We start from the raw sequence: 14,345 nt of genomic DNA on the forward strand, positions 1-14,345 counted from the left end.
AGCTATGCCTCCATATGACTTTCCACAATATTAATAGACTTGTTTTATCACATCAACATTCAGACTGGAGTCGGAGACTATGATGCTTTTATTGTTAGATGGTGTAGTACATATTTTTTACTAGTAGGCCTACTTAACAGAAACACCGGTTTATATCTTAGTTCGAAGTGCTAGTTTAAGTAATTTTAATTACTTAATGTAATATATGTTTATATTAATTGTACAAGAAGCAGCATTTGATTTTATAATGTTGGTTGGATTCCAGATGTTAAAGACTTTTGTTTTTATTCTGATTGTTAATTTTGTAAATAACAATAATTATTGAGCTGTGATTGAAATGGAAAATAAATTGAATACACTAGATTTTATCTTGTTCTTATAAAATATTACAATGGCGCAGTCGAATTAAACGGACCTCGTTCCGAGTGATAGTAAGTCTAGTAAAAGTAAAGTTTTTTTTTATACCAGATTCTGAAGAAGATAAAGCTAAACTTCAAGAAAAAAAAGGGAGGTAAACTTAAAGACTAAGATGGCAGGAATAGGTAAAGTTGGTGAATTTAACCCACAAGATGAGTCCATTGAATCATATGCAATGAGGCTTAAGCATTATTTCAAAGCTAATGAGATTGATGACGATACCAAAGTTTCTGTTTTAATAACTGTTGTAGGCCCAAAAGTTTTAACAATTTTGTCTGATTTAGTTTCACCTGCAGCTGTAGATAGCAAAAGTTATGAAGAGTTAGTTAAAGTGCTTGAGAACTATTTTTCTCCAAAGAAATTGGTGGTAGCTGAGAGATATACTTTTTATTCTCGTGTGCAAAAACCTAGTGAGAGTATTTCAGAGTTTGTTGTAGCGATTAAACATTTAGCTAGTTCATGTAAATTTGGCACATTCTTAAAAGAGGCTCTTAGAGACAAGCTTATTTCAGGGATAAGTAATGAGGTCATAAGGCAAAAATTATTGTCTGAGGATCAAGAATTTGATGACGCTTATAGTTTGGCACTCAGATTAGAGCAGGCTGAAAAACAGACAAGTTTGTTCAATCCAAAACAGGAAATTTGTCATTTAAATTCCAAGCCCAATTCTTCACATGTGAATCAAAATAGGCAGACTGGTTGTCATTTTAATTCAGCTATTGGTGCTGGTATGACTAATATTAATGCTAAATTTAAGTGTTACAGATGTTGTTCAGTTGAACATAGGGCCAATGAATGTCCATATGCAAATTATAAGTGCAATGGGCGCAACATGGTTGGGCATCTACTAAAAGCTTGCCGAAACCAAAGTAAAGTTGCAAAATTTGGAAGGAAGGACAAGTCAGGTGCTAATAGAGTCCATCAAATCTCCGAAGATGATGTCAATGAGCTTAGCTCAAGCTGCTATGAAGTTTCAAATAATGTGTGTTTGTACAACTTTGGATTAAACACAGGTATGGCAGCTTACAAGGTAAGGCTAACTATAGAGAAAGTTCTGGTGGAGATGGAAATTGACAGCGGCTCAGCTGTATCAGTTTGTCCTTCAGACGTTTTTAATGAACATTTTTCTCATATTGAATTAAAGCGTCTAGGTCAAGCTGAGGTTAGAGTTTTATATAAAAACCAGAACCTAGTGTTACCACTATTGATTGTTGAGGTTTGTCGTAAAGACCAGCCTATTTTGCTTGGAAGGAACTGGTTAGCAAAATTAAAGTTGGATTGGCATGCTGTATTTTCAAGATCGTATGATACTACTGGTACTAAATCTAAGTCTACAGTGAATGTTACCACATGTGAATTGAAGCAATCTAATTGTGAAGTTGTGTTGCCTAATGGCAAACTTGAGGCTGAAGTAGAGGCGTTAAAGAAAAAGTACAATGCAGTGTTTCAAGGGGGGCCAGGAGAAATAAAAGGTGTTAAGGCTCAAGTCACTCTCAAGGACAATGCTGTTCCTAAGTTTTGCAAATTTAGGCCTGTGCCTTACTCGTTAAGGGAAAAAGTAGAACAAGAATTAGATCGGTGGGTTGAGGATGGTATAGCGTACAGAGTTTCTAGTTCAGAATGGGCTACTCCGTTAGTTACAGTGCCCAAGACTAATGGTGTCCGATTGTGCGCAGACTTCAAAGTAACATTGAATCCGGTGTTACAGACGGAACATTATCCATTACCTCAACCTGAGGATATATTTGCTTCTCTGTCTGGTTGTACATATTTTTCAGTTGTGGATCTTACTAATGCTTATCAACAATTAGCTGTTGCGGAGGATTCACAACCTCTGTTGACGTTAACAACTCACAAGGGACTATTTCGACTAAGACGTCTGCCATTTGGACTTTCTTCAGCTCCAGCTATATTTCAAGCTGTGATCGATCAAATTATAAACGGATTACCAGGTACTGTAGCCTATTTAGATGATGTTTTGGTTGGCGGATCAACAAGAGAGGAAGCCTTTTATAGATTGGAGAAATTGTTACAGCGTCTTATGGAATTTGGAGTACAAGTTAATGGGAGTAAATGCAAGTTCTTACAGCCTGAAGTGGAATATTTAGGCTACGTCATTTCAGCATCAGGAGTCAGTCCACAACAAGGTATTGTTGAAGCTATTCAAAAAGCTCCCGAACCTACTAGTAAAGACGAGCTAAGGGCTTATGTTGGTTTAATAAACTATTATGGAAAATTTATTCAAAACTTGTCTGCTAAAATTCATTGTTTTTATGAACTGTTAAAGAAAGATGTTCCATGGAAATGGACCGAGCAATGTTCTCAAACATTCAAAGAAAGTAAATCTTGGGTTCTGTGTTCTGATGTTTTAGTACACTATGATGTCTTGAAACCTTTAGTGCTCACTTGTGATGCTAGTCCTAAAGGAGTTTCTGCCATTTTGTCCCATATCATAAACGGAGAAGAAAGACCTATAGCGTTTGCATCAAAAACACTGAGTGCCAGTGAGAAGAACTATTCACAGCTCCACAAGGAGGCGTTGGCACTGATCTTTGGAGTGAAGAAATTCCATAAATACATTTATGGGCGTACCAATTGTATTTTACAAAGTGATCATCAGCCACTAGCAGCTATTTTTGGATCGAAGCGAGGGGTGCCTAGTTTAGCTGCTGCTCGCCTACAACGATGGGCCCTGATTTTGTCTGCCTACAATTTTGAGGTAAAATATCGGAAGGGTTCCAGTTTGCCTCACGCTGATGCGTTGTCACGCTTACCACTACCCGAGAATGAAACTTTGGAGTTGGATGAAAATTATATATCTCATGTGGAATCTTGTGTAAGAGAAATGAACTTCTTCAATTCGGGGAGTGACGATTCTCCAATCACTTCTTTAGAGATAGGACAATTGACTGATAAAGACCCACTGTTGTCTAAAGTTCGGGATTTTGTGTTGTATGGGTGGCGTGAAATTGTAGACCCAATGTTAATTCCATTTCAGAGAAGGAGAGATGAATTGTCAGTGGATAAAAATTGCATTTTATGGGGCAGTAGAGTAGTCATACCTAAGAAATTGCAAGGTAAAGTCATCCAGATATTGCATGAACAACATCCTGGAATTACTCGAATGAAATTGTTGGCACGCAGCCACGTGTGGTGGCCTGGGATCGAAAAAGTAATTGAGGATGCTGTGTCATCTTGTTTGATTTGTCAAAGTACAAGAAATGCTGCTTCAAAAGTTCCATTGCAGCAATGGCCGTTAACTTCCGAGAGATGGCGCCGAATTCATATCGATTTTGCTGAAGGTCCAACCACCAGACACAAATGTTGATTGTAGTGGATAGTTTTTCAAAGTGGATGGAAGTATTTTTAATGGGTTCTATTTCCACGGGGAAGACCATTGAGAAACTTGGTACACTATTTTCTGCTTATGGTTTACCTGAGGAGTTGGTGTGTGACAACGGCACGTCTTTTACCAGCCTAGAATTCAGGGAGTTTCTTAGAAAAAATGGTGTGAAACTAACATTTTCTCCACCATATCACCCTGCCTCCAATGGAGCAGCCGAGCGTTCTGTTCAAGAAGTTAAGAAAAGTTTGTTAAGGCAAGTTTTGGGTGAAAAATCATCTCAGCAGACATCACTGCAGTATAAATTGGATAACTTTCTTTTCGCATATCGTAATACTCCATCGTCAGTAACCGGTGTGAGCCCGGCTGAACTGTTCTTACGTTGGAAACCTCGAACAAAATTGACTATGTTAAAACCTAATCTAATAGACGAGTCAAGGAAGAAGCAGGAAATGCAGAAACGAGCCTCAGATAGGCATAGAGGTGCGTGTAGATTTTTTAATGAAAATCAGAAGGTGTTGGTTAAAACAGTCAGACAGGAGAAAGTTAGTTGGGTTCCAGGTCGTATATTACAGTGTAAAAGTCCAGTTACTTATTTGGTTAGTGTTCTTGGCAAAACAAGAGTTTGCCATGCAGACCATCTTAGACCAACTGAGGTAGAGGAGGACGAAATCATTGTGCGGAAAGAGGAAGTTGGAAGGACTATTGAGGCACATCATCAAGAATTCAATAGAGATTTGCCTATTCTTCAGGAGTCTACATCACCATCAATATCAAGACATGATGCTTCACCTTATTTGCCTAGATTGAAGTCTGATGTTGGGAAACCACGGGGTGTGCAATACAGTCCATCTACAGTTTTGAGGAGATCACAAAGGACTGTGCACAAGCCGGAGAAATTGGATCTATAAAGTTGGAGAAGCCAAAGAGTCAGAAGAAATTTTAAAGTTTTAAAGTATTATGAGCCAAGCAAATTTTAAGTGTTGGCGAGTGTAATATATGTTTATATTAATTGTACAAGAAGCAGCATTTGATTTTATAATGTTGGTTGGATTCCAGATGTTAAAGACTTTTGTTTTGTTCTGATTGTTAATTTTGTAAATAACAATAATTATTGAGCTGTGATTGAAATGGAGAATAAATTGAATACACTAGATTTTATCTTGTTCTTATAAAATATTACACTTAACAACAGCTTTTATTAATAAGACAAATAAATAAGGAAATAGTACGGCATTCTCATACCTAAAACTCGCTTCTCGCATCTATATTTACACGAATCATTGTCTTATTCTTAAATTTTTTTTTACAAATCTAAGTTCATGGGAATGCTCACACAAAAACGAGAATTGTTTAAGATGTCTAATTTGACCGAAGAATAGCAGGAAGCAATTGTTGCTTACGCGGCGGATTATATAGAATCTTAGAACACTGTATGTATTATTCATTTTTAATTGAGCTTTTGTAATTATTCTTGCATCCAGGCAAATCACATCTATCGGGCATGATGTAGTAACAAGTTCAATGTCATTACTGATGATTAAGGGTAGTAGAAACGCGATTATGTACGTCGGTACGCGACTCCTCCATTCACTGTAATGGTAAGACGACCGCGCACCAAGACACGGATGCAACGTTGCCACTTTTCGCTCGCCGCGGCCTTGTATTAGAGGTGGCTGTGGTATAGCCCTGCACAACTACTAATGGGACGACGTTTACGAGATAACCTTCCAGTTTTGCCTGGACTCTTAACAGAAAAGCCAGATTTGAGTGACTTGAAACAAAGGGAGAGGAATTATAGAGAAAAGTACAAGAGAAATTATGACTCCAGGCCTGGTGCCAAATCTCTTGGAAGTTTGAAATCTGGAGACAGCGTTTGGATATCTGACGTGGGAAAACCTGGAACGGTTGTAAGAACAGCAACTGAGCCACGATCATATTTTGTCAGGACTTATACAAGAGACCTAAGAAGAAACCGTTTCCATCTTCTACCATTTCCCGACGACTTAAAAGTACAACCTCACGAGACAATGTGACAGAACAAAATTCAACAAGTGTCTGTACCAGAAGTCCAAAACCAAGAGAGGACAACTCAAGTTACAAAACTAGACACGGGCATCCTCCAACACATCCTCCAAGGAGACTCGATCTTTAAGGAGGAGGATGTTTCATAAAGACTGTAAATAAAACATGTGTTTTATTTAGATTATTATGATGTGATGTAAACAAATATTATTAGTGTTATAGACTTCTTACAAAAGACATGTTCAAATAAAATGTTATCAATTTAGTTCATTCCTAATTATTATTGTCACGAAAACTATAGACAGTCGAGATACAAAAACCCTAAAAAACAAGATGCGCTTTTAAAAAATGAGGAGATATTTACAAGAAATGTTAATTATATAGATCTGTTATGTACATCTTGAGTATATTTCCATAATCTTTGAGTCGAATCTTTTAAAGTCATCAGAAATTATGACGTATTTGTTTTAAAATAACGCTTCTAATACTTAGCAATTGCTCGAATTCAAGCAACAGGTACACTAGTACCTCTTTATTGTAGTATCAATTATGCTTGTGTCATTTTATACTGAAAATAAATAAAACACCCTTTTAAACAAATGAACTGTACAGGAAATGTGATTATTATTCCTGTTAGTAAGTTAAAAAAGTCTATTAAAATAGTAAATATTTTCTTTGTGTGTTTAAATGTAAATTATATCATGTTGCACTTAAAAGTTATTAACTCTTATAAGGACTTTGTTTTCAGGACCGGGTAAATGCTGGTAAGCCCACAGTTATGGCAGTCACTACAATGGTGAGTGTCGGCACATCCCACGGATTTGTTCTTATGTTTGATTCAATGCAAACATTAAGGTATAGTCTGCTAACTTTTATTTTATGTATAAATTCAGATATATTTATATTTTGTAAATTTATTTAAATAACTGTGTAATCATGTGTAGGTATGTTGTGCTAATTGTAGTATCCATCTAGAGAAGGAATTTTAGGATTCTTATACACTTAAATTAAACTAGTGGCATGTAGGGACATAAGTCCCTAAAAGACTCAAAATGTAAAACAACTTATTGTTATATTAAAAAAACTAAGAATCAAATTATTCTTTGTCAAGATGGTTATCCCTGTACCTGTACACCATATATTTGTGTAAAAAGTCTCAGATTTTTTTTGTTCTTGTTATATGAAATCCAATGTTTGTCCGTATATTTGTCCTTTATGTGTTTCTGTCCGTTGCGCGGCCAATGATGATAAAACTTTAGGGAAGTACGATACAAAATGAACAACAGGAGGAACAGTTGAACAGGAGGAATGAGGAACAGTTTTATTAACCAAACTGAGTATTATTTTATGGTTTTAGGATTCCATTTCCCAGTTGTCCAAGCCAATCACGAAATTCCTTTCCATTAGAATTGACAGTTGACACGAAACGTTTTGGTTTGGTTTTTGGTTTTCAAAAAGTCTCAACTATAGATAACATTATCCCTGATTTTAATATAGTATACAGTACATTGCAGAGTTAACTGGCTAAGAAATAATCAACTGTGTGTATTGAATACTGGCTTGGAGGTACAGCGAGATCACCTATAATTAAAGTAAACAAAAACCAGCTGTGTATGGCTTCCAATGCTATTCTTATGGAGAACATTTGACATTATATCTAATTTTGTGTTAACATTTTGGGAATTTCAATATTTTTCCCGCCGTCACAAGTTTGAGACCTTTAATTTGAGCCCTCTCCCGTCTTTATACGACTTCCCAGTCGCCCACAATTTTGACGCAAAGAATCGGCTTACGTAATTAATATATAGATTCTGCAGGGTGCGTATTTTGTAGAAATCTCTATAACCATCTAAAATTAACTTTGACTTTAGAAATCTGTGCTTTTTTAAGTATAGTAAAATACCGTTAAACCTAAATAAAGGGGGCAAAGCCGTTTTGGATAACCCATTTTTTCAGTCAATCAATTATTTATATTTAAAGGTTATTTCAGTACAGAAAGATCTACAACAGTCATTTTTGTACAATATTTTAATTTTTATACTGTCATGTCATCTTAAAATATACAACTGTACACAAACATTTTATTTGTTAAAATAATCTACAATTGTTTTCTGAACTTTATACATTACGGACAGCCTTGTCTCTCCATCTCTTAATTAGCAGAACATAAGCAGGTGTTGACTAATTTGATTTCTCAACAAACCAGATGGCTATCTGAAATTATAACCTCTATTGTACCGATTTAAACTAAATTTTATGGTAGATATAAAATAATAGACCTACTGTAATTCAAAATATGGGCGTCCATTTGACTTTTCTATAGGGGTCCTGGGGGTTGGGGTACGGAATAAACCCCAGTAAAAATGGTGGTTTTAGGAGTACTTGATAACAATTATTAAAATTTGGTTCTAAAATGCTGATAAAAAAAAATACTGATAGGTTCGATGTTGCTTTTAAACTTTTTGTTTTTAAACATAAATTAGCTTTGTCAATTTGTTTTATATGTCGTTGCTTTGTTTTTAAAATATGAATACTTGCTACTGTGGCCTTTTACTTTTGTTAACTTTTACTCCACAATCTGAAAAAATCGATTGTTTCGGGCAGAATTCGTAGACAAAATTCACAATTTTTTCCAGATTTCCCCACAGAAAACCCTGGTCTTAACGGTCTTGATTCCTAGTTCCCAAATGTAGCTTATACTAGGGGTCCGGGAACTCCATATTTTCAGGTCTGGTTGGACCAACGGTTGGCACGACAGATCCGTGCGGGCCGAAAATTATTGTTGAGCCAAGCTTGGATCGAGTCGAGCTGAACCGAGTGCAAATTTCTGTGACCAAAAAGAGCGTTTCAATTAATTTCAATTCTAAACGACTTTATTCATCTCTTGTACATAGAAATACATTGAATAGTATCAACAGTTGGAAGTAGGAGTTATTAAATACATTTCTTACATACAAAAATATAAAAAAAATTTGACAAACTTAAATTTTTAATAATAAGACAAAGGCAAAGCCAAACAAAATGAATACAATTGCAAACAAAAAATATATATGTTGAATCAATTTTAACCTAAAAAACTATTCAACTCTTCAAAAGAAAAAATAGCCTTGCTGATGAGAAATTTTTTAAAATTTATTTTTAAATATTGTTTTGGAAGTCTCTGATTTAATTTAGGTTGGAAGGTTATTAAAAAATGTTGATCCCGCATACATGGTTTTTTTTCTCAAAACGTTTCAGTCTATGTGGCCAGTTGCAAGGTTTTCCCGATTTCTGGTGAAATAATTATGACTATCGCCAACTCGTTCCAAATAATGAAGTCTGTCCTTTACTGATAAAATTGTTTCAAAAACATACATTCCATAAATTGTCATTATATTTTCTGCCATTTAAATTTAGATAATATTGTACTGAAAAACTGAATCACCTTGTAACTATGTATAACAAATGGCGTGTCCTATTTCTTTTGTAAAGATCAATGGAAATAAATATTTCTTTTTCTTATACCATAGTATATGAAGAAAGTATTGTTTTTGTCAAAATTTTAGAGTTTGAGTTTTGAGTGGATATATTCGTTTTGGGTCCCCCTGGACCCAAAAAGTGGTTTACGAAGTGATGTCTGTCTGTGTGTGTGTGTGTGTGTGTCTGGATGTGTACAGACCTAGGGACTACACCTGTGGTCCGATTTTGATGAAATTTGGTATGTAGGTTCTAATCCATGGTATCTCCATGAGTTTTGAAATTTTGATTTTTAACCCTTTCGTTGCCACATTTTTTAAGTGGTTGCATGCCAAAACCGCCAAGGCCGTTTTTTGGTGGAGCGCAATGTTTTGATTAACAAGCTCTATCTCTTGTTTCTTTAGACATAGAACAATAATTCTTTTTTTGCTAGATTAGTTATAAATTTGTCTTCAAATTAATATACAATTTATTAGGTTAAATGTGATTTTTTTCCATACATATTAAAAACATGTATCACAATACAAAAAAAATACATAAAAACTAACTTCATAAGCCAGCAACTACACCAGAAAAAATTATTTCTTATAAGTAAGTGTTAGATTTGTGTTCTACATATATTTGTTAGTAAACTGGCAAAATTTAAAAGTCTTACCTTAAAAAATATGCTCACAGTGGTCTTTTTTGAAAAAGGCTTTAATTTGTTCTTTCGGGAAGCACTTGCATGTTCGCACATACTCTTCTCACTTAGTCCTAATTATTGACTTTCACATAACTAAGTTTATTTACTTTATAATCCATAGTTACTAAACAAAATAGAAATAATTATCATAACACACATGGGATATTTACATACTTATATACATATTTTACTTGATGAGACATTTTTAACATTTGTGACGTCCAAAACATACAGCATGCACCCCTTTTTTGCATTGAATGCAGATATTGCAAAAAGCGAGTAGCCTTTGTTTGGATAAGGACCAACTTGAAGGAGCTTTGTAACTACTTTGTAGGCAAGACCATGCACAAGTCTTCCGTCATCACTTTTGCATTTGTAACAAGTAAAACCTAAGCAATATTTTGATACACTATCACACAACATCCAAAGCTTAATCCCCCACCGATGATTGTGCTTGTTTGGGAGATACTGAGTTAGCTTCGAACGACTTTTAGTACCGATCAAACTTTCATCGATAAATATCTCTCTGTGAGGGGTATAATGCCTTCTGAACACTCTGTTCGCATGATCCACTAGAGGTTGAAATTTGGCTGCAGGATCGTAATTAGGTTCACCTGGATTTGGAATATTACGGTTGTCGACAATATGAAAAAATTGAAGCATCGCTTCGAATCGGTTACGGCTAAACATTTTGCAAAACCATTGGTGGACCAATAAGATTCTATAGTTGGTTTCCTGGTGATGCCCATATTTAGAATTGTAGCTATAAAAGCCTTCATCTCAAGAACAGTTACTGGAATCCATTTTCTGCACCTCGCATTTGGGGAGAGATTTTGATGTGATCTAAGATAGTTGCTTGCATAGCGATTGGTCATATCTACAAATGTTGTCAGTAAATTTAGTGTAAAAAACATGTTGAAGTAATCTATGAGGCTTGCGTTAGAATCAGGGCAATTTTTAGGACCTGGCTCCTCCGCATAGATGAATGTATGCTCATACCCGGGATCTGAACCTTCTTCAACCGTATCCCAAATTAAAGTCTCAGGAGGAGGCCTCTCTGGAGCTACATTTTCATTTATATCTAGGCCTGCTTCTAAGACATTTTCACTATTTATAGGACGGTTAGGCCTATCATTTCATACATTGTTCATACATTGTTAGTAACAGAATAACTGTTTTTCTTAGGCCTACCTCTAGGTTGCTTTGGAGGCAGAACAAAAGGCCTAGGCCTAGGCGATCCACTGGAAGTACTTGGTAGGTTTAGGTAGTCATCATCTGATGTTTAAATATCTGTAGAGGGAATATAGTCAGGGTCTTCGTCTGTATCGTCGCCAAACAACAAAGCAAGAGATTCAGATTCAGAATCTGAAACAGGAGGTTCTGGGGATGATGATTCAATATCGTTGATGAAACTGTCACTCAACTCATCGTCGTTTACATCGATACCATCAGCCACCAAACAATCAAAAATTGTTTTTTCACTCACTGGTGATCGATTCGGAGGACGTTTACTCATTTTCAGATAAAAAATCACCTGTAAAACATAATAAAAATTGTAGAAACACACGACAAATAACCACAAACAGCACTTGTATGTATACAAACACAACTGATGCAATGCCAATTTTTCCAACAAAGACGTACAAAACACTTAACTCAAAGTAAAGCAAAAGCTGTTTCTACATGTAGCCCGACTCATGACAAATCGTCTCATAGGTTATATGTCCCATTTGGTCGATCAGCTGGCCAGTAAACAAACATTTAGCAGACATCCGACATAACGTACCGTGGCGGGTCTCAAAATAGCGCCGCTGTACGATATATCGGCCCGCGGCGGCAAAAGGGTTAATAGGGATTTTCACATAAAACCCATAAAATAACGGAAAAATCAAATTTTCTCAAAAATGGCCTGAACGATTCTGATAAAAAATAAGTATGTTGTAGCCCTTTAAATTTTGAACAAAATGGTAGAACTCTCATTTCTGTAAATATTATGGTTCAAAAGTTATTGTAAATTATGTTATTTTTCCATAAAAACCCCATAAAGTAACGGAAAATAGGATTTTAGAAAAAAACCCCGTTTAGATTTAACTGTAGGTACTAATCCATAGTATCTCCAGCAGTTTTTTTACCATTATTTTTTAAATTATGATTTTTAATGTTGATTTCCCCATAAAACCCCGTAAAATAACAGAAAAATAGAATTTTCTCAAAAATGGCCTGAACGATTTTTATAAAAATTAAGTATGTTGTAGCCCTTTAAATTTTGAACAAAATGGTGGAACTCTCATTTCTATAAAAGTTATGGTTTAAATGTTATTGTAAATTATGTTATATTCCCATAAAAACCCCATAAAGTAACAAAAAATAGGATTTTAGAAAAAAACCGGTTTAGATTTAACTGTAGGTACTAATCCATAGTTTCTCCAGCCGTTTTTTTTCTATTTTTTTGAAATTATGATTTTTAATGTTGATTTCCCCATAAAACCCCGTAAAATAACGGAATAATAGAATTTTCTCAAAAATGGCCTGAACAATTTTGATAAAAAAATAGTAAGTTTTAGCCCTTTAAATTCTGAACAAAATGGTAGAACTCCCATTTCTGTAAAAATTACGGTTCAGAATTTATTGTAAACTAGCTGTTTGCCCGTTCTACGTACGGGAATCTTGTAGTAAGTTAAAACCTTATATTTATAACAGGAGTTGGTTTGCATATTTAGTGTGCATTTTTCCAGATATGATGGCAAAACTATAACTGTTAAGGAATACATATAAACCTTCTCAAATACAATATCTGACAGTTTCAAAGCCAAAACGAATGCTTCGCAATTAAATGTCACCCGATCGTGTTAGTCCATATTTTATATCTAACGATGAAAGGAATTGCTTTACAGTATAGATCTATGAGGCATAGCCCTAAGGTAGGCATGTAATTGAAAGTTACTTTTCACACTGGTTAAAAGTAGTTCAAACACTACCTCAACCTCACTACTGCACACTTTATTCGGGTTGAAATTTTTATTAACAATGGTGCTCTTGTCTTTTCCACGAAAAATAAGGACATTAATGCATTACCAATAGACATACACGCACAAATACAGAATTGAGTCCACACAACATTTTGGAGTCCAGACAGAAAACGCTAAAAATTATACAGTAAGACATCAATTAAATTTAATGAGCAATAAGGTGCAGTGCCTATAAATAAATAGTGAAAATAGTGATGTGTTTGTATGTAAAACTTATTCTTACCGGTACTGCTACCACCGGTTCAAAGGAAAAGTAGCAGAACCGGTACCAAAAACCAACGTTTACATTTGAGAAAAGAACTGTAGTAGCCTACTTACGACTAATTCAAACTGTCCTTCTAATCAAACTGTATTATAGGTGTTAATTAGTTGGCAATTATATAAATAAATAGATACACACAGGCCACAAAACATGTAACATGTAACGTAAACAACGTAAAGCTTTGAAAACTCACTATGGTTTGCTAAAAAAAACTTTCACTTGATGTGGTGCAGTACCAGTACCAAAGTTATTGATCTCCTTTGGTTTTATACTCCGTTCAAACAGCCGTGGCACCTGACGGATTAGGAGACCCCATGGAAACCCTTGGGGCCTCCTAATCTCTCAGGTGCCACGGCTGTTTGAACGCACTATAATTTTTTTTTTAGTTTTCGAAAATCAAAGTTATTTCCTATAATAGCATTATTTGTAAGCAGCTTTTAATGTTAACATATTAATGACAGTTTGAAGAAACCACCTTTATCCAAACAAAGGTTTCTTAAGATTACGTAATCTCTAAACGATAATCGGTACATATATCTAGCAAACATTCGGAGGAAATGTGACAAAAAACGCACAAATCTGGGGTTTTGTAGTTTGTAGTTTTATTTCCTAAGTAGGAAAAGTACCGATATCGTTGTCGAAATGTAAGTAAGTAGAAACCAAAAGTGACACATTGGAAAAGCGAGTTTAGCTACATCTGTTAAGTTAAACCTCTGTTACGGTACGATCACAGCGAAATCAGAAAGATCTTCCATGATCGCAGCAACATCCACGATCACCCACTGCAGTCGTGATTTTTTACTTTGCACTTTACACAACTGTCCTTGAAGCGCCGTCAATGAGTGGAAACCTTTGTAAGCTACGGTATTAGTGACGATGATTAAAAAAATGTAAGTTTCCTTGCACTAATACAACACTGATTCACGGTATTTTCCCCGGTTATCAAAACTCAAGAACAATCGTCGCACTTGCGATTAATTAAACCGGTTAAGTAAGGCACAACGTTTTTAATCTCACTTGGTTTGGATGTGCTGACAAAACTTTTTTTTTTATTTATTTACTTTACAATCTGTTCTATTATATATGGAACAATAAGTAAATACTATCAATTATATTTGTCTATGATACTAT

The 14,345-nt window shown here is 35.1% G+C and overlaps 1 protein-coding gene across 1 annotated transcript in view; it reads left to right on the forward strand.

Annotated features, from left to right (window-relative positions):
- LOC128982827 (vacuolar protein sorting-associated protein 8 homolog) overlaps positions 1–14,345 on the forward strand; it is a 306,699-nt gene that overhangs the window by 57,439 nt on the left and 234,915 nt on the right. The window contains exon 4 of the mRNA XM_054401853.1: positions 6,534–6,640. Coding sequence (XP_054257828.1) covers positions 6,534–6,640 — 107 coding nt within the window. The remainder of the gene's footprint in view (positions 1–6,533; positions 6,641–14,345) is intronic.

Source organism: Macrosteles quadrilineatus, unplaced genomic scaffold (assembly GCF_028750875.1).
Source record: "Macrosteles quadrilineatus isolate MER2022 unplaced genomic scaffold, UCM_ALF_1.0 Scaffold_1__1_contigs__length_201487025, whole genome shotgun sequence".
NCBI classification, from domain to species: domain Eukaryota; kingdom Metazoa; phylum Arthropoda; class Insecta; order Hemiptera; family Cicadellidae; genus Macrosteles; species Macrosteles quadrilineatus.